Source organism: Panthera tigris, chromosome D1, assembly GCF_018350195.1.
Source record: "Panthera tigris isolate Pti1 chromosome D1, P.tigris_Pti1_mat1.1, whole genome shotgun sequence".
Taxonomy (NCBI): Eukaryota; Metazoa; Chordata; class Mammalia; order Carnivora; family Felidae; genus Panthera; species Panthera tigris.
In genome coordinates, this window is record NC_056669.1 from 66,237,779 (window position 1) to 66,258,621 (window position 20,843).

At 36.5% G+C, this 20,843-nt stretch overlaps 1 protein-coding gene across 5 annotated transcripts in view; it reads right to left on the bottom strand.

The window, feature by feature from the left end:
- Positions 1 to 20,843, bottom strand: part of SBF2 (SET binding factor 2) — a 473,279-nt gene that overhangs the window by 367,656 nt on the left and 84,780 nt on the right. For all 5 annotated transcript variants that reach the window (XM_042959198.1, XM_042959197.1, XM_042959196.1 and 2 more), the window contains exon 2: positions 6,805 to 6,890. In XM_042959198.1, the coding sequence (XP_042815132.1) occupies positions 6,805 to 6,890 (86 nt within the window). The remainder of the gene's footprint in view (positions 1 to 6,804; positions 6,891 to 20,843) is intronic.

Genomic DNA, 20,843 nt, shown 5'->3' on the forward strand with positions numbered 1-20,843 from the left:
ATCATAATATTATAATAATTATAATATGTCATATTATAGTTTATTGAAGTATTAATAGACAACCACCTGATAACATCCCTGTAGGAAAAATATTATTATCAGAAAGGGTAAATTCACTTTGCTCAAGGTTTTAAAATTCTTGATACTATATTATTTCCACTGCACCACACGTCTCTTAGAAAAATGGAGACAGCAAATGAAGGAGAATCATTTCAAACATTTTATGATGAAGAAGAAACAGGATAAAAGCCAAAAGAGATGAAGTAAAGTTTTTTTTTGTTAGTACTAACCATACTTGAGATCAATGGAAACAGAAGAGTAGAAAAAGGAACTGGAAGTTAAGAAGAGTAGAGTAACCCACAGGGTGATACAACAATACATGACAGATGAGTAGCAGTATTCCTTGTAGTAATGAGGTCCAGGCTATTTGCAAACAATGTGAATTTGTAGTAGGTTAGGCCTGTGTAGATCCACATCTTCCTCAGGAAGTTCTCTATGGCCTCAAAGCATCAAGTATGGGAGAACCTGAGCATGGCAAGAAAACCTTGTCCTATGGTGGTTCTGAGAGTAGTACTCTAATAGCAGACCATACAGACTGGGTCAGTGAAAGATTCTTTACCATAACTGAGATTACCAATACATTAGTAAAATAAAGAGAATTATAAGTAAATGAAAGTCTAGTACTATTATGGGATAACAAACCACTTAAGTGAGCATGGAGGAATGTGAGAATAACATTAAGACTGAATATCCTCTGTTTCAGAGATGTTGAGAGAATCTAACAGCAGATGCATGCTCTACACTACATCATGTTCCAACCTGAAATATGGTTTTATTACTTCAAAGAGACAACTGTCTGGGAATAGGAAACAAAATGTGAGTTCAAACCACCACTTACCAGCTTAACTTCCATTTATATCTACTTGCTTTGTCATGAACCAACTTTAAAAGTCCTGTTTGTAGTCCTTAGCATGTTTTAAAAGCCATATATATCTTCAGAGGTGCCTGGCTGGCTCAGTTGGTTAAGCATGTGCCTCTTGATTTCAGCCTGGGTCATGATATTGCAATTGGTGGGACGAGCCCCGCGTCAGCAGATGCGCTGGCTGCGCAGAGCCCACTTGGGATTCTCTCTCTCCCTCTCTGCCCCTCCCCAACTTGCACTTGCTCTCGCTTGTGGGAAATCAAATAGCTATGTCCTGGGTTAGAAGGTTATATGGAACGCATTGAAAGCAGAACTCTCCTTTCTGGCTTTGCTGAAAACAGCGAGGCAGTATCTAGTTAATGTGTATACACAGGTTGGGTCCTGCCTGTGCTCATGAATCCCTTAGACCATGTTATGTTATCTATGGAATATCTTATCTTGTTCTCCACCCTGCTTTCTGCACTGCTCTTTTGTAGTCTTGGCAATGCCTTTTCTGCACACTTACTATATGTTCTTACTGGCATGTAGCCCACTGATGTATTGTGCAATGTTTCCCTGAATGTATACTTAATAAATACCGAAGTTTGAGAGCAGCTTGGGAGACTTCCCTTAGCCTCCTTCTCACCTCTCTTGACTTGCATGAAGTCTTGAGTAATCCTTTCTGCTGTCCTCAGTTTTGCTAGACAAAGCCAAAAGCCGAACCCACACTATCTCTCAAAATAAATAAAACTTTTTAAAAAGCCATGTCTTTATACTTCACAGCAGTATTTTTATGTTTTCAGCATCAACTCTACACAAAATCAAAAATCCTTCCACATATTCTGGATACCACCTTTCAACTGAATTCATCACCAAGCGCTCTATGTCAGCACAGTGGCTTGGGACACTACCCATACTACCTTTCATAAGTATCGTTTACAATCATATATATATATATATATATATATATATATATATATATATATATATATTTTTTTTTTTTTTTTTTTTTTTTTAGCTGCCTTTGTGTATTTCTCAAATCTCTCTGGCTGGAAAATCATCCTGCCCTTCTTTATTCTAAATAATTATACAGCTGGCTTTTTATACTTACATGCAGAAACCTACATTTTTTTCCTATTGTCCCAGATTTCATCTTCTTAGCTAATAGCCTATAATTCCAGCGCTTTAAAATCTTCATGAGCCCTGGAGTACCTGTCTAGCTCAGTCGGTGGAGCATGCGACTCTTGATCTCAGGGTCATCAGTTCAAACCCCATGTTGGGTGCAGAGATTACTTAAAAAGGACTAAATAAAATAAAATATTTGTGAGCCCTGATTCCATCATCCAACATGTACACTACCTTTCTCATTCTCCTTTCATGCATACTCCTCTACAAAGGAGGGAGAATACTCTCTTCTATCCTTTCTACACTCAGTTCCCTGACTATACAGTATTTATATCTAGGTCAAATGGACAACTACTATCCTGTATGTTGTGTTCAGTGCATTCTAAACAGCTTAAAGAATTAAAGCATTACATAGTACTTATATCTACTTCTCTGACCACAAATAGCATCCTATACTAAGGTTAATTCTCCTATGTTAAAACTGCAGATTGTTGCATACACAACAATCCTCTTCTCTCCAATCTATACTTACAATTACAGAAAACTAGATTCATATTGAAGGTAGTCAAATCACTAGTCTATATTTTAATAACTGAACTAATTTTTTTTACCAATATGAAACTTAAAATTCTAACTAAATATCTATTACTCTTTTATTCAAGCCACATTTTTCTATCACAGTACTTTATTCTTCTAAAAAAATTAGATAGCTCAGGTGCCTGGGTGGCTCAGTTGGTTAAGCATCCAACTTCGGCTTGGGTCATGATCTCACAGTTCATGGGTTTGAGCCCCATGTCAGGCTCTGTGCTGACAGCTCGGAGCCTGGAGCCTACTTCAGATTCTGTGTCTCCCTCTCTCTCTGCCTCTTCCCAGCTCGGGCTTTGTCTCTCTGTCTCACTCTCAAAATTAAATAAACATTAAAAAAATTTTTTTTAATTAGATAGCTCTACAAATGCCTTGGTGCAGGCATTCCCTAGTAAAGAATATGACAAATTTTGTGAATAATAGTACAAAAGGATTCACTTCTGAGACAGGGCATCTTTAAAAAGATGTAGTGCCAAAACAATACTATTTTGCTGATGTCCAAACCCTAGCCAATAAAAACATTTGTTCCCATAATCAGAAATAGATCGTTGGCCATAGAATGCCTCTGCAAAACAATTCTTAAATTTTCTTTGAAATACTGTCACTAAAATTAACTGAAATTTTATTTATATGACTGTCTGTGGTTTCCATGTATGCCTAAAAAGCACAAGAAAAAGATAAAAATATCCCAGAATTGGAAAAGCAGTCATTATGTTTGGTTTAGCTTATTTTCATATTTTTATTTTTAAAATCCATTCAAATTAGAGTCCAGCATTTCTCAATAGAAGAAAAGGGGGGAAAAAGGGCAAATTCTTTACATAAAAACAGAAAGAACAAATTCAGCATCCTCTAAATTAAATTTAGGTTTTGACTTATTAGTGAATGGATATCTAAAATCCTTTCCCACAGTCAAAAAGTTTAGTCTTCAGGTAAACACAATAATTTGCCATTTAGATTTATATACAACAAATATATGCTGTCTGGAGAGGAGAGGTAGCAATAGAAAATAATTTCAGTATAATGTTGTGCTCTGAACCCAGACTTGTCCTCCAGCAAAATAAATATGTAAAGTTGGTTTCTATCCAACACAGCATTCTTTTAACATTTCTGAACCTCAGTTCTTCAAAATTATAGAACCCTGTTTTCAGATCCTGCATTTACACTAAAATACAAATGCTAACCACAGTCTAAAGCGTCACTCTCAGAATATTCTCAGATTTTGGCCGAGACTGAGTCAGTATTTCATGTGGTAATGGACTTAAAGCCTAGCTCTGCTGCATTTTAGCTGTTAGAGCCTAGGGAAACTGTTTAAACTTCCTAATCCTCAGTTTACTTATATTTAAATTAGATATACTACCATCAATCATCCAATTTATGTGAGTTAATCATAGTCTATCAATCCTATACAACTGTAGATATTAACATTAATGTTACATGCTAAAAGTTGTTCCATTACTTTGGAAGGGCTAACATTTTTGGAAAGGGTCACTATCACCCTGAAATCAACTAACCACTTAGGGACTGAGCCAGATCATTTTCAATTGGAAAAAATTTTATCAGGCCTATATGTGGTCTTGATGCTACAGGAGTTACATTAGATTACACAGTATTTCACAGTTATTCAAGTTATTGCTATTTAGATGCAGAATGTCTCTAATACATCAAGCATAGCAAAAAGCAATAAATAATAAAAGGACAAGAAAAATTTAAGTTAACAATTCTGTTTTTAAAATGGGCTTTAATAGATGTAGGTAAACAAATTTATTTTGTACCTGACAAAGCACAATAGACATTAGAGTATTGGAATTGCTATCAATGATGAAAAAATTAAAAAGGAAAAAAAATTTCCAGTGTAATTCAACAGATCAAATATTCTTTAACTATTAACCCATCAAAAAAAAATCTTGAAATGCTTTGCTAAGAATGAGCCAAGACGTCATCTGGGAAACTGCTGGGTAAGGAAAAGATCTAACTCTTAGCACCTCTACTTCACCAGTCAGCAGCGCATGATTCTACTTATTATTAGAGATACACTGGTAGCACTTGAACATGGGAGTGTCTGTCACACAAAGGAAAAATACCATTTACTAGGTAATGAACTCAGTATGTGTTTCTCCCTCACTACTGGAAAACCATCAGAAACATCACAGTATCCATTTCCCTGGCTTTCAGAACACAAAAACAATCCCGTCCCAGTCATAGCTAATAGCTCCAATAATGTCTGTGGTTCTTGAAACTTATGATGGTGGTTTACTGTTCACACTGTCAAACTGATATAACTGATATAGTTTATATCCGTCCACACTTTGATGTGAGGAATGGTAAGAACTCCCAAAAGAGTTCTCGATGGTCCCTAGCACTAAAATTTTCCAGTTTCAGTCACCACTAAAAGGAATGCTGAAGCAGAGCTTAAAGGTTTTAATAGTGCAAATACCTGGTTATTCACACCATAAGGCCAGTTACAAGTATTTGTAGGCATGTGGAGGAGAAGAGAAAGGAATACAAGGGCCTCCCCAAAAAGTTACTTTTCCTTAGATCCTCACATTCTTTACCCATTTTTTCAATACAAAACTTCAAGACTTGCCCTTTCTGTGTGTCTACAGAACCTACAGCCCTCTTTGTATAGCTGTAAAAATCAAAATTAAACACTCAGCAATGTATCTTTTATCCTCTATAAACAGAAATGGACAGCCATTAGCTAGAATGAGAAAATGCACAATTTTCAACATCAGTTTTATTCCTAATGGATATTTCTGACCCATGATAGTAAGAGAATGAACAATTCTGCTGAGGGAGTTGGGGGAGGAAGAGGAGATGCTGTAAGATGGCAAACAAACATTAACAATGACGACAACAACAATCATCACCGTCATTATCAATAAGCTACTTCATTTACTAAGTAAGCTACTTCCACTTACTTTATGGAAGCCATTGTTCTCAGCATTTTGTATATTTTTCCCATTTTATCTTTACAACACCCTAGGAGATTAGTATTGCATTATCCTCATTTTATAGATGAAGATGCTGCTGCTCAAAGAAATGAAGTAACTCGTCTAAAGTCACACCATACACCTGGGGATTTCAACCTAGGTAGTCTCCTCCAGAGCCTTCACTCTTCACTATCAAATCATACCAAATGTTCTCTCAACAAGAACTACTTTAAAGAATACTTCTTGGGGCACCTGGGTGGCTCAGTCAGTTGAGCATCCAACTTTGGCTCACGACATGATCTGATGACACGTGGGTTCGAGCCCTGTGTCGGGCTCTGTGCTAACAGTTCAGCGCCCGGAGCCTTGCTTCACATTCTGTGTCTCCCTTGCTTTCTGCTCCTCCCCTGCTCATGTTCTCTCTCTCTCTCTCTCTCTCTCAAAAATAAATAAAAATAAATAAATAAAACATTTTTAAAAAAAGAACACTTCTCATATGTGTGTATGTATATGTATTCAATCACACAATATAGATATATACATACACACACCTGCACATACACCCACACTCCACTATGTCTGACAACAAAACTTTATAGCCATATTGCCAAATACTTTAGTGGTCATCTTTCTAGTCCCTCATTTACCACCATAGATACATCATCAGATAGAATGTCCTGGCCATCAAAATTATGCTCAATTATTAAATCCCTTTAAAATAGCTGACAAAAATAAAGATGTTGAATTGCACTACTATAAAGCAATCTGCAGACTGTGTAGGTAAAAAGAATTCAGATTTGTGATTTCAAGAGCAAACTAAACATGACTGGTGATCATTAAACCAATCTTTGGGGTGCGGGGGTGTGGGGAGTTCTGTTTTTGTTTAGTTTTCACCAAAACAATAACCTGAAATTTTTCAGACAAAAATATAATAAGTATTTGTTTAGTGCCACACTATCACTGAAGCTACTAGGCTAAAATTTTGACTAAAGAAGCAGAGTAATTTCTCAGCTTCCATGTACATAAAGATCATTAATTTCATCTTTAATATTAGAGAGAAGCTTACATGGGAAAAGAAGAGCAAAACAGGTATTTCAGAATCAATATATTCAAAAGTTACTGGACTTGAGGGCAAGGGATTATTTCTAGTAATATGTTACAGTTAAATCACCAAATTATTTAACAGTAACTATAACATAAATATACCATAAATGTAACATAAAAAGAAAAGTATCATAAAAGTACAATAAAGCAACACCAACTTACCAATTCAATTCCCTGTGGAAAAGGAGTATCATCCCAGTCCTTCTGTGGAAATCTTTGGATTATTTTCCCCAGACCTGCTCCTGACCCTATTAATAAAATCAAAGTGAATTAGCTATATGGTACCAAAAAATCTTAATACTCATTATATTAATCCTTATTTCTAAATGAATATTTGTTGAATAAATCGATATATTAAATGTTCTCAAGTTTTACAGGGTATAAAAGTATTTACCTTCTAAACATAATACTGAAATAACAAGCAATCCCTATCCTATAGATTCTCAAAAGAGTGACATATATGAAAAGCTAAGAAAAATAAACAGAGATATTGGAATCTAGTAGAGCCTCTACTATATTATGGGAGAACTATCCCTGTTCCCAGTAAGGAAAGCAATCTTAATAGTATCTCTAAAACAAAAACAAAAACAAAAACACAAAAAAACTCCTCTAGGGAGACCAAGTAATCTTAAGTAACAAATGAAATGGTACTGTTAGCACTAAGTTTCAGTTATGGGATATATAAATATAAACACTATTACAGGTAAAATATAGATTTTTTGAGTGGGCTGAGAACTTGCAAATGTCTAAGCAGGGTTTCTCAACATCAGCACTATTGACATTTTGGGCCGGATAATCCTTTGTTGTGTGTTGGGGGCAGGGAAGGCCTGTTCTGTGTACTGTAGGATATTTAGTTTACCAGCATCCTTAGTCTCAAATCACTATCACCACCATCACCACCAAGTCATTACAACCAAAAACATCTCGAGACATTGCCAAATGTCTTGGGGGGATGAGGCAAAATTATGTTGAAAACCACCCGCCTATAAGATCATTGTTGTTACACAATTATCCTATGATTCTAAATAATGGATCAACTTATAATTCAACACTGGAGATATAATCTGTGAGTAACTTAGGGATAGAAAGTACACATTAGATCTAAGTTGCTTTTTGCTCTACTTTTTAAAGATCTTCAGGTGCTTGCATATTTTACATGTTGTCCCAGTTCACTTTGAAGTAAAAGCAACATTCTGATTATTTATACACCTAACTTAAGGGAGCCTTTAATACCTGATTCAATTTGTTATTTTTTAAAACAATTATCTACTATCATCTCTCACCCTCTCCCAGTGAACTCAAGTTTCCCCTTGGCCCTCACCCAGAGAGTTCAATAGCTCCATGGCCAAATTTTTTATCTTTAAGAGATAAATAAAAGTTAAATTCATTTAACTGAACAGCTTAGTACTGTGTTCTAAAAATGAGGTCACATTTGAAAAAGGCAAAATGAAAACATTCTCAATTAAATAAACAACTGCTGCAGTACAGTAACTCCTCATATATCCATCATTATAGGGGAATGAAGGATTTCATGAAAGGTAAACTAAATTAAAAGTGGTTTATCACAAGCACTCATTTTTTCAAAATCCACCTCAAACATGACCACTTCTGACATCGCAAGCAGACCTAATTCACCAAATTGTTAAGTCCTGGAGATACACATATGAAAAAGACATGGTCCCTATCCTCAAGACACTCATAATTAATAGGAGAAACAGGCAAATAAACTGATAATGAGTATAGTGTGGTAAGTACGAGGGCAGAAGGGAACCTAACTCACTGTAGCAGAGACCACTATGGAAAACTTTCTAGAAGAAAGGAGAGCAAGCTTTTTCTTTCTTTCAGCACCATCTTTGTATCCCCAAGCACAGAGTACATTGAATGCCTGGCACTCAGTTCATACTGAGCTAAATGTTTATTTTAATAAATTTGTCAATATTGACAACTGTTTTAAGCTCATATCTCCCTGTCTTTTCAAAGAGAAATAAATGCATGTTACATATCTAATCATATTTAACAAGGTGTCCATACACTGTTTATTCAGTTCTGAGAGTGATAGCTAATGTACATTAGGCTCAAGAAATATTTTATCATTCTAATTTTTACTAATTATAGAAATAAAAAATGGTAACTGCAGAAAAATTTTTAAATACATAAAAATATAGAGAAAGTACCCATAATCCCACAGGTGGAAACAATTACTGTTAATATTTTAGACTATTTTATCTCAGATTATTTTAGACATGTGTATATTTTTCTACAGAATTGGGATCTTACTAAAACCTAGCTTTATCTATTCATTTATTACTTGATATTTTACAATGAGCCTTTGATGTTAAACATATTTTCTACTTCCCTGTTATTATAAATAATGCTATAAAAAGCAGTTTTCTATATAAAACTTTACCTTCATCTCCCTTTTCCCCAGAAAAATTCTTAGATATACAACTACTGGGTCAAAGAGAATGAAAAATTTTCAAACTAACACAAAGCCATAGGGCCCACCAGAAAGATATTCAACAGTCTTTTTACACTCAGTAAATTCTTTTCTTTTTAACTTAATTTTATTTTTTTTATTTAAGAGAGAGTGAGAGAGCACAAATAGGGGAAAGGGGCACAGGCAGAGAGAGAGAGAATCTTAAGCAGGCTCTACACTCAGCACAGAGCCCAACACAGGGCTCAGTCCCACAACCCTGGGATCACGACCTGAGCCGAAATCAAGAGTTGGATGCCCAACCAACTAAGCCTCTCAGGTGCCTCCATTCTGTAAATTCTTTAGGAATAAGACTGGCATTTTCACTACATTCTTAGCAACAATTGTTATTTTAAAAATTTGTTTTAATTACTGCCAATTTGAGAGATTAAAAGTTCTTCTTTGGGGATACCTGGGTGGCTCAGTCAGTTAAGCATCCAACTTCAGCTCAGGTCATGATCTCATGGCTTATGAATTCAAGCCCCACATCAGGCTCTGTGCTGACAGCTTAGAGCCCGGAGCCTGCTTCGGATTCTGTGTCTCCCTCTCTCTCTGCCCCTCCCCCACTCATGCTTCATCTCTCTGTCTCTCAAAAATAAACATTAAAAAAAATTTTTAATAAAAAATAAACAAATAAAAAGTTCTTCTTTGGCAGCAGCATAACTTTCAAAAGTTCTCCAAAAGCAACATTATTTACTGATTTTATTTTTTTTTAATGTTTATTTTTGAGGGAAAGAGACAGAGAGTGAGTGGGGGAGGGGCAGAGAGAGAGAGGGAGACACAGAATGCGAAGCAGGCTCCAGGCTCTGAGCTGTCAGCACAGAGCCCGATGCGGGGGCTCAAACTCACAGGCCGAAAGATCGTGACCTGATCCCAAGTCAGATGCGCAACCAACTGAGCCACCCAGGGGCCCCTATTTACTGATTTTAAAATTATATGCATGATATAACATGAAAGCTCAGTTTGAAATACTGATATAACATTTCTAAATGCACACAGAAATACGACTTGTGAGTGCAATGACTTTCAGTTATATGGTAATGTTATTTGAACTGGAAATTAGGTTAGAAAATGACAATAAAAATGGTAAAATAGGGGCCCCTGGGTGGCTCAGTCGGTTAAGCGTCTGACTTCGGCTCAGGTCATGATCTCAAGGTTTGTGGACTGGGCTCTGTGCTGACAGCTCAGAGCTTGGAGCCTGCTTCGGATTCTGTGTGTCCCTCTCTCTCTCTCTCTCTCTCACTCTTTCTTTCTCTCTGCCCCTCCCCCGTGCATGTGCATGCACACGCTCTCTCTCTCAAAAATGAATAAACATTTTAAAAAATTTTAAAAGAAAATGGTAAAATAAGATTTCACTATAAATAAAATGTGGAAAGAGCTACGATAATTTGGTTTCCAAATATCACATATATAAATTGCTGCAACGACCAGCTTTTGAGGAACTTATGAAAGTACCATACCAAAAGTAAATAAACATTTTCTGAATCTTGCTTCTTGATTTTTAAGCATTTAGTCTGAATATTTAGACTCCTTTTCTAATTTATGTATTTTATCTGACACTTATTCTTTTAGGCAATACTAATTATATTTAAGAATGCTGAGAAGATGGCATTTTACACTGAGGAATAAGCCATAGTGAGGGAAGAGTGTTCTAGAGTAGATGTCCACTGTGGATTGATCCTTATATCCAGAAGTGAAGTATGCCGTATCAATCAGAGTCGTTGTGGAAGCAGCTCTTATTTGCACCACGTATTAAATGGCAGACAAAATTGTGACTGTCCACTGCATTGTCCACTGCTAAACTGGCAAAGGAGGGGGAAGTTATTAATCAGTGCCTTCAAGTTTTCTTCCCAGTCCCTACTCTCCTACTCTATCATAAAATTAAGAATTATGATGACTAGGGGCACCTGGATGGCTCAGCCAGGTAAGTGTCCAATTCTTTATTTCAGCTCAGGTCATGACCCCACAGTCGTGAGATCGAGCCCCACATCAGGTTCACGCTAGGTGTGGAGCCTGCTTAGGATTCTCTCTCCCTCTGCCCTTCCCCTGCTCACATGCATAACCTCTCTCTCTCTTGCTCTCTCTCAGAAGAAGAAGAAGAAGAAGAAGAAGAAGAAGAAGAAGAAGAAGAAGAAGAAGAATTATGATGATGATGATGATAAATGTAGTTACTATATTAAAAAGGGGACACCAGCACATTTGGAAATGTGTTTCTTTGAAAAAAGTATATATGCTACACAAACTGCCCAAAACAAATTTAGGAAGTGTGAGGAAATACTGGTGTGGTCAGGAATACTTTTCTCCTCCTTATATTTGGTAACCCACTTTCCCCTGGGTCCTGGTAGAGCTTTCAGGCTACCCAGCTCAGCCACAGGATTTGCAAATGACCCAGGATAATCCAACCATCCATCACCCCCCTAACAAAGCGACTCTCCTAGCTTTGGCCATGACTCCAGAGGGGCCCACCAGTATTCTCTGGGATTGCTAACTAGAATACTCTAGGTGTGACATTGCCAGTAGCTATAAGGAAGAACCAAATCTGCCAAACTATTGTTTCAGTAGGGATCAATTAAGTGGAAAAATGTAATACACTGCTCTAGACAAAACAGGATGTTTGATATTCGTTGTAACAATTGACAAAAATTAGTTGAGTGCCTTCTGTGTGTGCTTATAGATGTACAAAGTATATATTACTTGGTTTAATACAGGCTTTGAACTTTGAGAGATGCTACTCTAATATATAATTCACTAAATCATTTCCTGTGATATGTTTATCAAAACTGATCAGAGATTATCTACACTACACTTGTTTTATGATATCCATCTGCTCACATCCTTTTCTATAAAAAATGGAATCACTCACTGTTCAAGGAAGGGCAGCAGTCACATTCAAGAGCATACAATCCTGCCACTCCTCTCACCAGCCAGAAAATTACTAAATTCTTTATTTGTTTTTACCTACTGTTACTTGTCTGTATCATCTCTCTAAAATGAAAACAATGGTTTTTGGCTTGCTCTGTTTACCGATGTATCCTAAGTACTTAGGATAATTCCTGGTATCTGTTAGAGAATTAATAAAATACTTGTTGAATAAATGAATAGGACTAGTAAGTGGGCAAGGGCATCTATAAACTGGCAAGCAACTTATGACCAGAATAACCTGGCCATAAAAAGTATACCAGACAAATCAAATTCTTCTGCTAGGGAATTTTGAATAGAAAAAAATGAGAGACTAAAGCAGTCAAAAAAAAAAAAGTACCAAGACTTACTATGATCTAGAGAAAGGTCAGGAAACCACAGGGGTCATGTGTAAAACTAAAGTTACAGGGGCCCCTGGATGGCTTAGTCACTTAAGCATCCGACTTCGGCTCAGATCATGATCTCACAGCTTGTGAGTTTGAGCTCCACAGCCTGCAGCCTGCTTTGGATTCTGTGTCTCCCTCTCTTTCTCTGCCCCTCCCCCCGCTCGTACTCTGTGTCTCTTTCTCTCTCTCTCTTTCTCAAGAGAAAAATTTAAAAAATTTTTAAATAAATTAAAAAAAGACTAAAGTTACAGAAAAACAGAAACTCTAGTCAGACTTGCCAGTAGAAGAAACAAATTGAGTATACACAAATGTAGAAAGAAGCAGAGATGCCACAGAGAAAGGCTGTACAGCTAAGTTCTACCTGTAGTAAATTATGGCAGCACTGTAATGACTGTCACCAAACTTCTGAGGTATTTTTACAATCTCCTTCCCTCTTAGGCTAGAATACACCTGCATTACTTGTCACAAAGAATCCAAACTAGAATACACTGTAAGAAACACCATGATAGATCAACTTCTTTCAAACTGGTAAAAGGTCTAGAAACAATTACATTAAAGGAGTTAGTAAGAAAACTTAAAAAGAAAAGTAGGTGCACATATGAGAATATTGTGCTCCAAATATCTGAAGAGCTATTACATGAAAGAAAATAGAATAGAATAGAATGGAATAGAATAGAATAGAGCCAAAGATATAATTCAAAGGACTTATCTTTGAGTCAACATAAAGGAAGAATCTTCTAAGAATGACACCTATTTAAAAAAAAAACAACAGAGTAATTTGCACAGAAAGTAGTGATAATACCTGTGGACAAGCTACCAATTTTTCTGGTCTGGAAAACCACACAGAATGGTGAGAGGCCAAATCCAGAAAAGCTGGCAAGTAGACTATTACAGAAATTCATTTATTCAACAATAACACTATGCCAGGCCTTGTGTTAGGTGCTAAGGAGAAAAGGATAAAACTTGCTGTGAGAATATTTAGGACTTGAGGTTTCTGAAATGCAAATAAAAGGGCAGACATAGGCACAGTATAATGACATTTGAGTAAAGATTAGGAAAGAAAATGGTATTGTTTAGAAATCAGGTCATGAGTCTAATGAAATCAGAGACAGACTAAAAAGTTCCAACCTGAAAAATTCCAAATTTTGGAACAGAGATATTTCTTACTTCTTTTTTGATATACTAGCAGCTCAAGTCTAAAGATGAGAAATACAAGCTTTCAAGAATCCAAATTTAAAAAATAAGTAAGGGAGTATCCAAAAGAACAATCTTAAAAGTGGACATTCCTTCATGGCTTAAAAAGCAATTCAAAATTGTCTAAAAGTGCAGGATGCATGCATAAAGACTTCTCACAATAACTTTTTTTTTTGATGATTTATACACCTAGCAAACTTTATAATTAGTCCACTTAATACTGCAAAGATATTCATGAAAAACTATGGTAATTTAAGTATGGACTCTCTGACTGGCTAATACATTGCAAAGTAAATTTATTATTATTTACATTCAAAGACAAAAGTTTCTTTATATCTACTAATAATGAAGGGTATTTGTCTTTCTCTGTCTGGCTTTTTCACTTAGCATTATACTGGGGGGTAGGGGAAAATAGGGAGATATTGGTAAAAGGGTACAAACTTTATAGTACACATTGAATAAGGTCCTTTCAACAACCATTTATGATAAAAATGTTGATAAAAATCAACAACGTGGGTATAGAGGGAATGTACCTCAACATAATAAAGGCCATATATGACAATCCCACAGCTAACAGCATACTCAACAGTGAAAAGCTGAAAGCTTTCTTCCAAGATCACAAACAAGACAAAGATGCCCACTCTTGCCACTTTCACTCAACATAGTATTGGAAGTCCTAGCCAGAGAAATTAGGCAAAAAAAAAAAAAAAAAAAAGAGTGAGCATCAAAATTGGTAAAGAAGAAGTAAAACTTACTATTTGCAAATGACATGATGTTATATATAGAAAATTCTAAAGAGTCCACCAAAAAATGTTAGAACTAATCAACAAATTCAGGGACACTTGAATGGCTCAGTAGGTTATGCTTCCAACTCTTGATTTTTGGCTCAGGTCATGAACTCACTGTCGTAAGATTGATCCCCGCGCCAGGATCAGTGCTGGGCATGAAGCCTGCTTAAGATTCTCTCCCTTTCCCTCTGCCCCTTCCCCACTCACTCCTGCACACATGCTCGCTCTCTCTTTCTCTCAAAATAAAGAACTAATCAAATTCAGTAAAGTTACAGGATGCAAAAATAATACATAAAAATAAACTGCATTTCTATACACTAATTAAAAAAAAACACTGGAAAGAGAAATGAGGGAAATAATGCCATTTATAATTACATCAAAAAGAATAAAACATCTAAGGATAAATTTAATCAGGGGGATAAAAGACCTGTATACTGAAAAGTACAAGACATTGATGAAAGAAGTTAAAGAAGACACAAATAAATAGAAATACAGTCCATACTAATTGGAAGAATTAATACTGTTGTAATGTGCATACTACCCAAAGTAATCCACAGATTCAATGCAATCCCTATCAAAATTCCAATGGCATTTTCCACAGAAATAGAACAATCCTAAAATTTGTATGAAACCACAAAAGACCTCAAATAGGCAAAGTAATCATTATAAAGAACAAAGCTGGAGGCATCACACTCCCTGATTTCAAACTATATTACAAAGCTATAGTAATCAAAACAAAATGGTATTGGCATAAAAACAGACATACAGATCAATGAAACAGAACAGAATAAAGAACCCCAAAATAAACCTATGCATACGTGGTCAATTAATTTCCAACAAAGGAGCCAAGAATATACCAAGGGAAAAGGGCACTCTCTTCAATAAATCATGCTGGGAAAATTGGACAGCTACATGCAAAAACAACGAAACTGGGCCACATCTTACACTATACGTAAAAATCCACTCAAAATGGATTGAAGCTTTAAACATATTACCTAAAAAACATAAAACCGCTGGAAGAAAATACAGACAGAAAGCTCCTTGACATCAGTCTTGGTAATGACTTGTTTTAGATTTGACACCAAAATCAAAGGCAACAAAAATAAACAACTGGGACTACATCAAGCTAAAAAGCTTCTGCACAGCAAAGGAAACCATCAAGAAAATGAAAAAGGGAGAAAATATTTCCAAATCATATGTTTGGTGAGGGGTTAATATCTAAAATATATAAAAAATCATGCAACTCAAAAGAAAATAAAACAATCTGATTTAAAAATGGGCAGAGGATTGGAACAGACATTTTTGCAAAGACATACAGATGGCCAACAGGTACATGAAAAGGTGCTCAACATCACTAATCATCAGGAAAATGCAAACCAAAACTATAACAAGAATCACATCACACTTGTCAGAATGGCTATCATCAAAAAGACAAAAATAACAAGAAACGGCAAGGATACAGAGAAAAGAGAAATGTTGTGTACTGTTGGTGGAAATGTAAACTGGTGCAGCCACTATAGAAAACAGTATGGAGTTTCCCCAAAAAATTAAAAATAGAACTACCCTATGACCCAGCAATCCCATTTCAGGGCATTTATCTGAAAAACATAAAAACACTAACTCAAAAAGATATATGCACCCCCAAGTTCACTGCAACATTATTTACAATGGACAAGATATGGAAACAACCTGAGTGTCCACCAGCAGATAAATGGATAAAGAAAATGGTGTGTGTGTGTGTGTGTGTGTGTGTGTGTGTGATGGAATATTACTCAGCCATAAAAATAAAGAAATCTTGCCATTTGCAATAAGATGGATAGACCTTGAGGGTATTATAAGTAAAATAAGTCAGAGAAAAACAAGTACCATGTGACCTTAATTATGTTTAGAATTTTAAAAAATAAACCAAGCTCATAGATACACAGATTGGATTATTTGCCAGAGGCTGGGGGGTGAAAGGGAGGAATGGGTAAAGGGGGTCAAAAAATACAAACTTCCAGTTATAAAATAAATAAGTCATGAAGATGTAATGTACAGCATGGTGACTACAGTTAATAATACTATATTAAATATTTGAAAGTTGCTTAGACAGTTAATCTTAAAAATTCTCACAAGAAATAGACTTATTGTGGTGATCATGTCACAATGAATGTAAATACTGGGGCATCCGGGTGGCTCAGTCGATTAAGCATCTGACTCTTGGTTTTGGCTCACGTCATAATCTCACAGTTTCGTGAGTTTGAGCTCTGCGTCAGGCTCTGCACTGTCAGTGTGCATTGGGATTCTCTGTTTCCCTCCCTCTCTGTCCCTCCCCAACTCACACTGTCTCTGTCTCTCTCAAAATAAATAAATAAACTTAAAAAAAAGATTCTCTTCAAAAAATAATGAATATAAATATTGAATCATTATGTTGTACATCTAAAACTAATATAATGTTATATATCAATTATTCCTCAATGATTAATTAATTATAACAGGCAGCATAAAAATAGTACAACTGAACTGGCATGAAAACAGATATAAAGACCAATGAAACAGAATAGAGAGCCCTCATGTATAAATCAAATGATCTCTGGGGCGCCTGGCTGGCTCAGTCGGTTGGGCGTCCAACTTCAACTCAGGCCATGATCTCGCTGTTGATGAGTTCGACACCCGCGTCAGGCTCTGTGCTGACAGCTCAGAGCCTGTAGCCTGCTTCAGAGTCTGTGTCTCCCTCTCTCTCTGCCTCTTCCCCGCTCATGCTCTGTCTCTGTCTCAAAAATAAAGATAAACGTTAAAAAAAAATTTTTTTTAAAGATCTTTAACAAAGCTGCTAAGGTGGAAAGAATAGGCTCTTCAGCAAATGCTACTGGGAAAACTGAAATATCCACCTGTGATAGAATGAAGATGGACCCTTATTTTATGCTATATACAAAACTTAACTCAAAATGGATTAAAGACCTACTTTACGACCTGAAACTATAAAACTCCTAAGAAGAAAGCATAGAGGAAAAGCTTCATGACATTGAATTTGGCAATGATATCTCAGATATGACATCAAAAGCACAGACAACAAAAGCAAAAACAGTCATCAAAACTAAAAACTCCTGTGCAACAAGGGAAGCAATCAACACAAGGAAATGCATCCTGCAGAATGGGAGAAAATATCTGCACACGTTAAAGGGTTAATGTCTGAAATAGATAAAGAATTCTTACAGCTTAACAACAATAACAAAAACCAAATAACCCAATAAAAAAAAGACATTTCTGCAAAAAAGAGATACAAATGGCCAACACCATACAAAAAGATGCTCAACATCACTAATCATTGGAAAAATGCAAAACCAAACCACAATGAGATATCACTTCACACAAATTAGGACGGCCACTATCAAAATTCCAGAACATAAAAAGCGTTAGTGAGGATGCAGAGAAAATGGAACCCTTGGGCATTGTTGGCTAGAACGTAAAATTGTACAGCCCTTATGGAAGTTCCACAAAAACAAACAAACAAACAAACAAAATAGAACTACCATATGATTCAGAAATCCTACACCCAGGTATGCATTCAAAAGAATTGAATACAGGATCTCAAAGAGATATTTGCACATCCATGTTCACTGCAGCATTATTCACAATTGCCAAGAGGTGGAAGCAACCAAAATAACCATTAATAGATGAATGGATACAGAAAATGTGGTATATACATGCAATGGAATATTATTCAGCCTTAAAAAAGAAGGAAATCTTGTCATATGCTACAACATGGATGAGCTTTGAGGACATTAGTCTAAGTAATATAAGTCAGTTACAAAACCACAAATACTGCATGATACCATTTATAATGCCGTATGTATAGTAGTCAAGCTCTTAGAAACAGAAAGTAAAAGGTAGTGGCCAGGGGCTGGGGGCAGGCGTGATAAGGAGAGTTGTTGTTCAGTTGGTAAAGAGATTCAGTTTGGCAAGATGAAAAAGTTATAGGGATATGTTGCAAAATAATGTGCTATAGTATACATATAGTAGTTAACACTACCGTACCATACACTTAAAAATATTTTGGTTGGTAAATTTTATGTTATGTTTTTAATCACAATTAAAAAAAAAAAAAAGATAGCACAACCCAATCTCATGGACAACATTTATAACAAAACTAGGTGAAAAGGTGTCTCCAAAAATAGTGCATTTGGAGGAAAACTACTAACATCCGCAAAGTCTGCAAAGTATCAGCATCTGTGCAGAAGTCAGAAGGAAGCAACAATAACGGTTTAAGAACAGCAGACACGAAAACAAGAGAAACCCAACATAGCTCACAAGCTGAATGGCCAATTTGAAAAGAGCAGCTGAAGATGGAAGAGCAAGGACAATACTTCTGCAACAAAGACTAAAATTGCTGGAGTAATCTAGGCCCCACACTGAAGAAGCTGCAGGGAGTGGAATCAAATTGAGCAGAAGAGGACTTAAACTTCCTGGCTCAAAGACATAAAAAAGCTATAGACATCAAGAAAATGTGGTACTATCATTAAAATAAATAAACAAATCATATTAACAGATAATAAAAGGAAAGCTTTATAACTGTCTCAATAAATGCAGAAAAGGACTGGATAAGATAGAATATGCATTCATGATTAAAAAAAAACTCAGTGAAGCACAAATACAACTTCTTCTATGATAAATAATATTTATAAAAAGCCTATGGCTAACATCATACTTAATGATTAAAGCCTCGATGTTTACCTACTAAAATTCAAAAAAAGGATGTCCATTACCATGGCTGCTATTCAATATTGTACTGAAGTTCTAAGTAGTGCAATGAAAGTAGAATACTATCTTTATTTGTAAACAACTCATAAAGAATCCTCAGAAATTTTTTAAAAAGGCACTAGAATAAATGAGTTTAGCAAGATGTCAAAAAGTAGTAGTATAAAATATTGATTATATTTCTATATGCTAGGAATAAAAATTAAAATAAAAATACCATATGCCATAGCATCAAAAACCGTGAATATTTAGGGTCATTAACAGGTAAATGAATAATAAACTACAGTATATCCACACAATGGAATATTATTCAGCACTAAATGGGAAAAAAATTGCTGATATATGCAAGAGCATGGACAAATCTCTATTATTTTGAGCAAAAGAAGCAAACACAGAAGTACCTGGGTGGCTCAGTCAGTTAAGCATCTGACTCTTCATTTCAGCTCAGGTCATGAACTCACAATTCATGAGTTGGAGCCCCACACTGGGCTCTGTGCTGACAGAGCAGAGCCTGCTTAGGATTCTCTGTCCCTGTCACTCTCTGTCCCTCCCTGCTTGCACACTCACTCTCAAAATAAATAAATAACCATGAAAAATTAAAAAATAAGCAAACACAAATAACTATATATCACAGGATTCCATTCCTATGAAATTGCAGAAGACTAATCTATAGTGATAGAAAGGAGATCAGTGCTTATGCAGGGCTAGGAATGGGTATCAAGGGTTGATTTGAATGAAAAGCATGCTAGAGACCTTTTTAGAGTGATGAAAATTTTATTTTTATCGCCATGGTGTTTATATCCTTCTGTTATCAGAGTTAAGACAATCGGGAGAACTATATCTTCTTTAAATTCTGCCTAGAGGGAGGAGTTAAGACAGTGGAGAAGCAGGGAGACCGGGATTTCCCTCATCCCTCAAACATCGCTATATTGAGTTGGGGACTTAGAACACCCAGGAAATTAGTCTGCAGAGTGACAGAAAAATCTCCACAGATAGATGGAGACAGCTTGGCAGGATCAAGGTGTGTGTATGTGAAGTGGGGCAGATAAAACTGCAAGGCAGGGAAGGGAGGGAACCTTCCCTTTGGAAGGGAGAGACAAAAGGGAGAGAAAGACAGAGGAGCTGTGAAATTGCACTATTGAGTTAGCACAAGAGGAAAACATCTCTGGACCACAAACTGGGGAACGAGAAATACAGAGAGTGCCAGTTGCTATTTTGCAAACAGCCTTAGAGCTAAAGCTCAGAGATTTCAAAAGTGCGTGACTTTCTCCAGAATGGAGCCACTGCCATGTGTGCCTACTTGGGGGGAGGGAGATGGTAGGCATCTCAGGGCACACTGAGAGACAACAGTCCCTTCCCTGAGTACTATGGGAAGAGAGCTTATTGCCCCCCACCTCAAGGACAAAAGACCTTGCAGGTGCCAGCCAGAGGCCCGTTGTCAGCTGGGCAGAGTGGAGCTACCCCTGAACTGGGTCGCCTGGAGCAGGATACTTTAAGGCATTGGGGTTTGAATCCCAGCCAAGTGCCTGGGATGCACGGGAGACTATGGGGCAGGACAAGCCTACCATACCCGCTACTCTGTGAGGGCTGCTTGAACACCATGGTTTGAGACACTGGTCAGGGGAGGAGATATTGGGGTGTGGCCTTTTTTCTGCCCATCACCAACATGGTAGGGCTTCAGAGAACAGGACAGCGGCCCCCAGT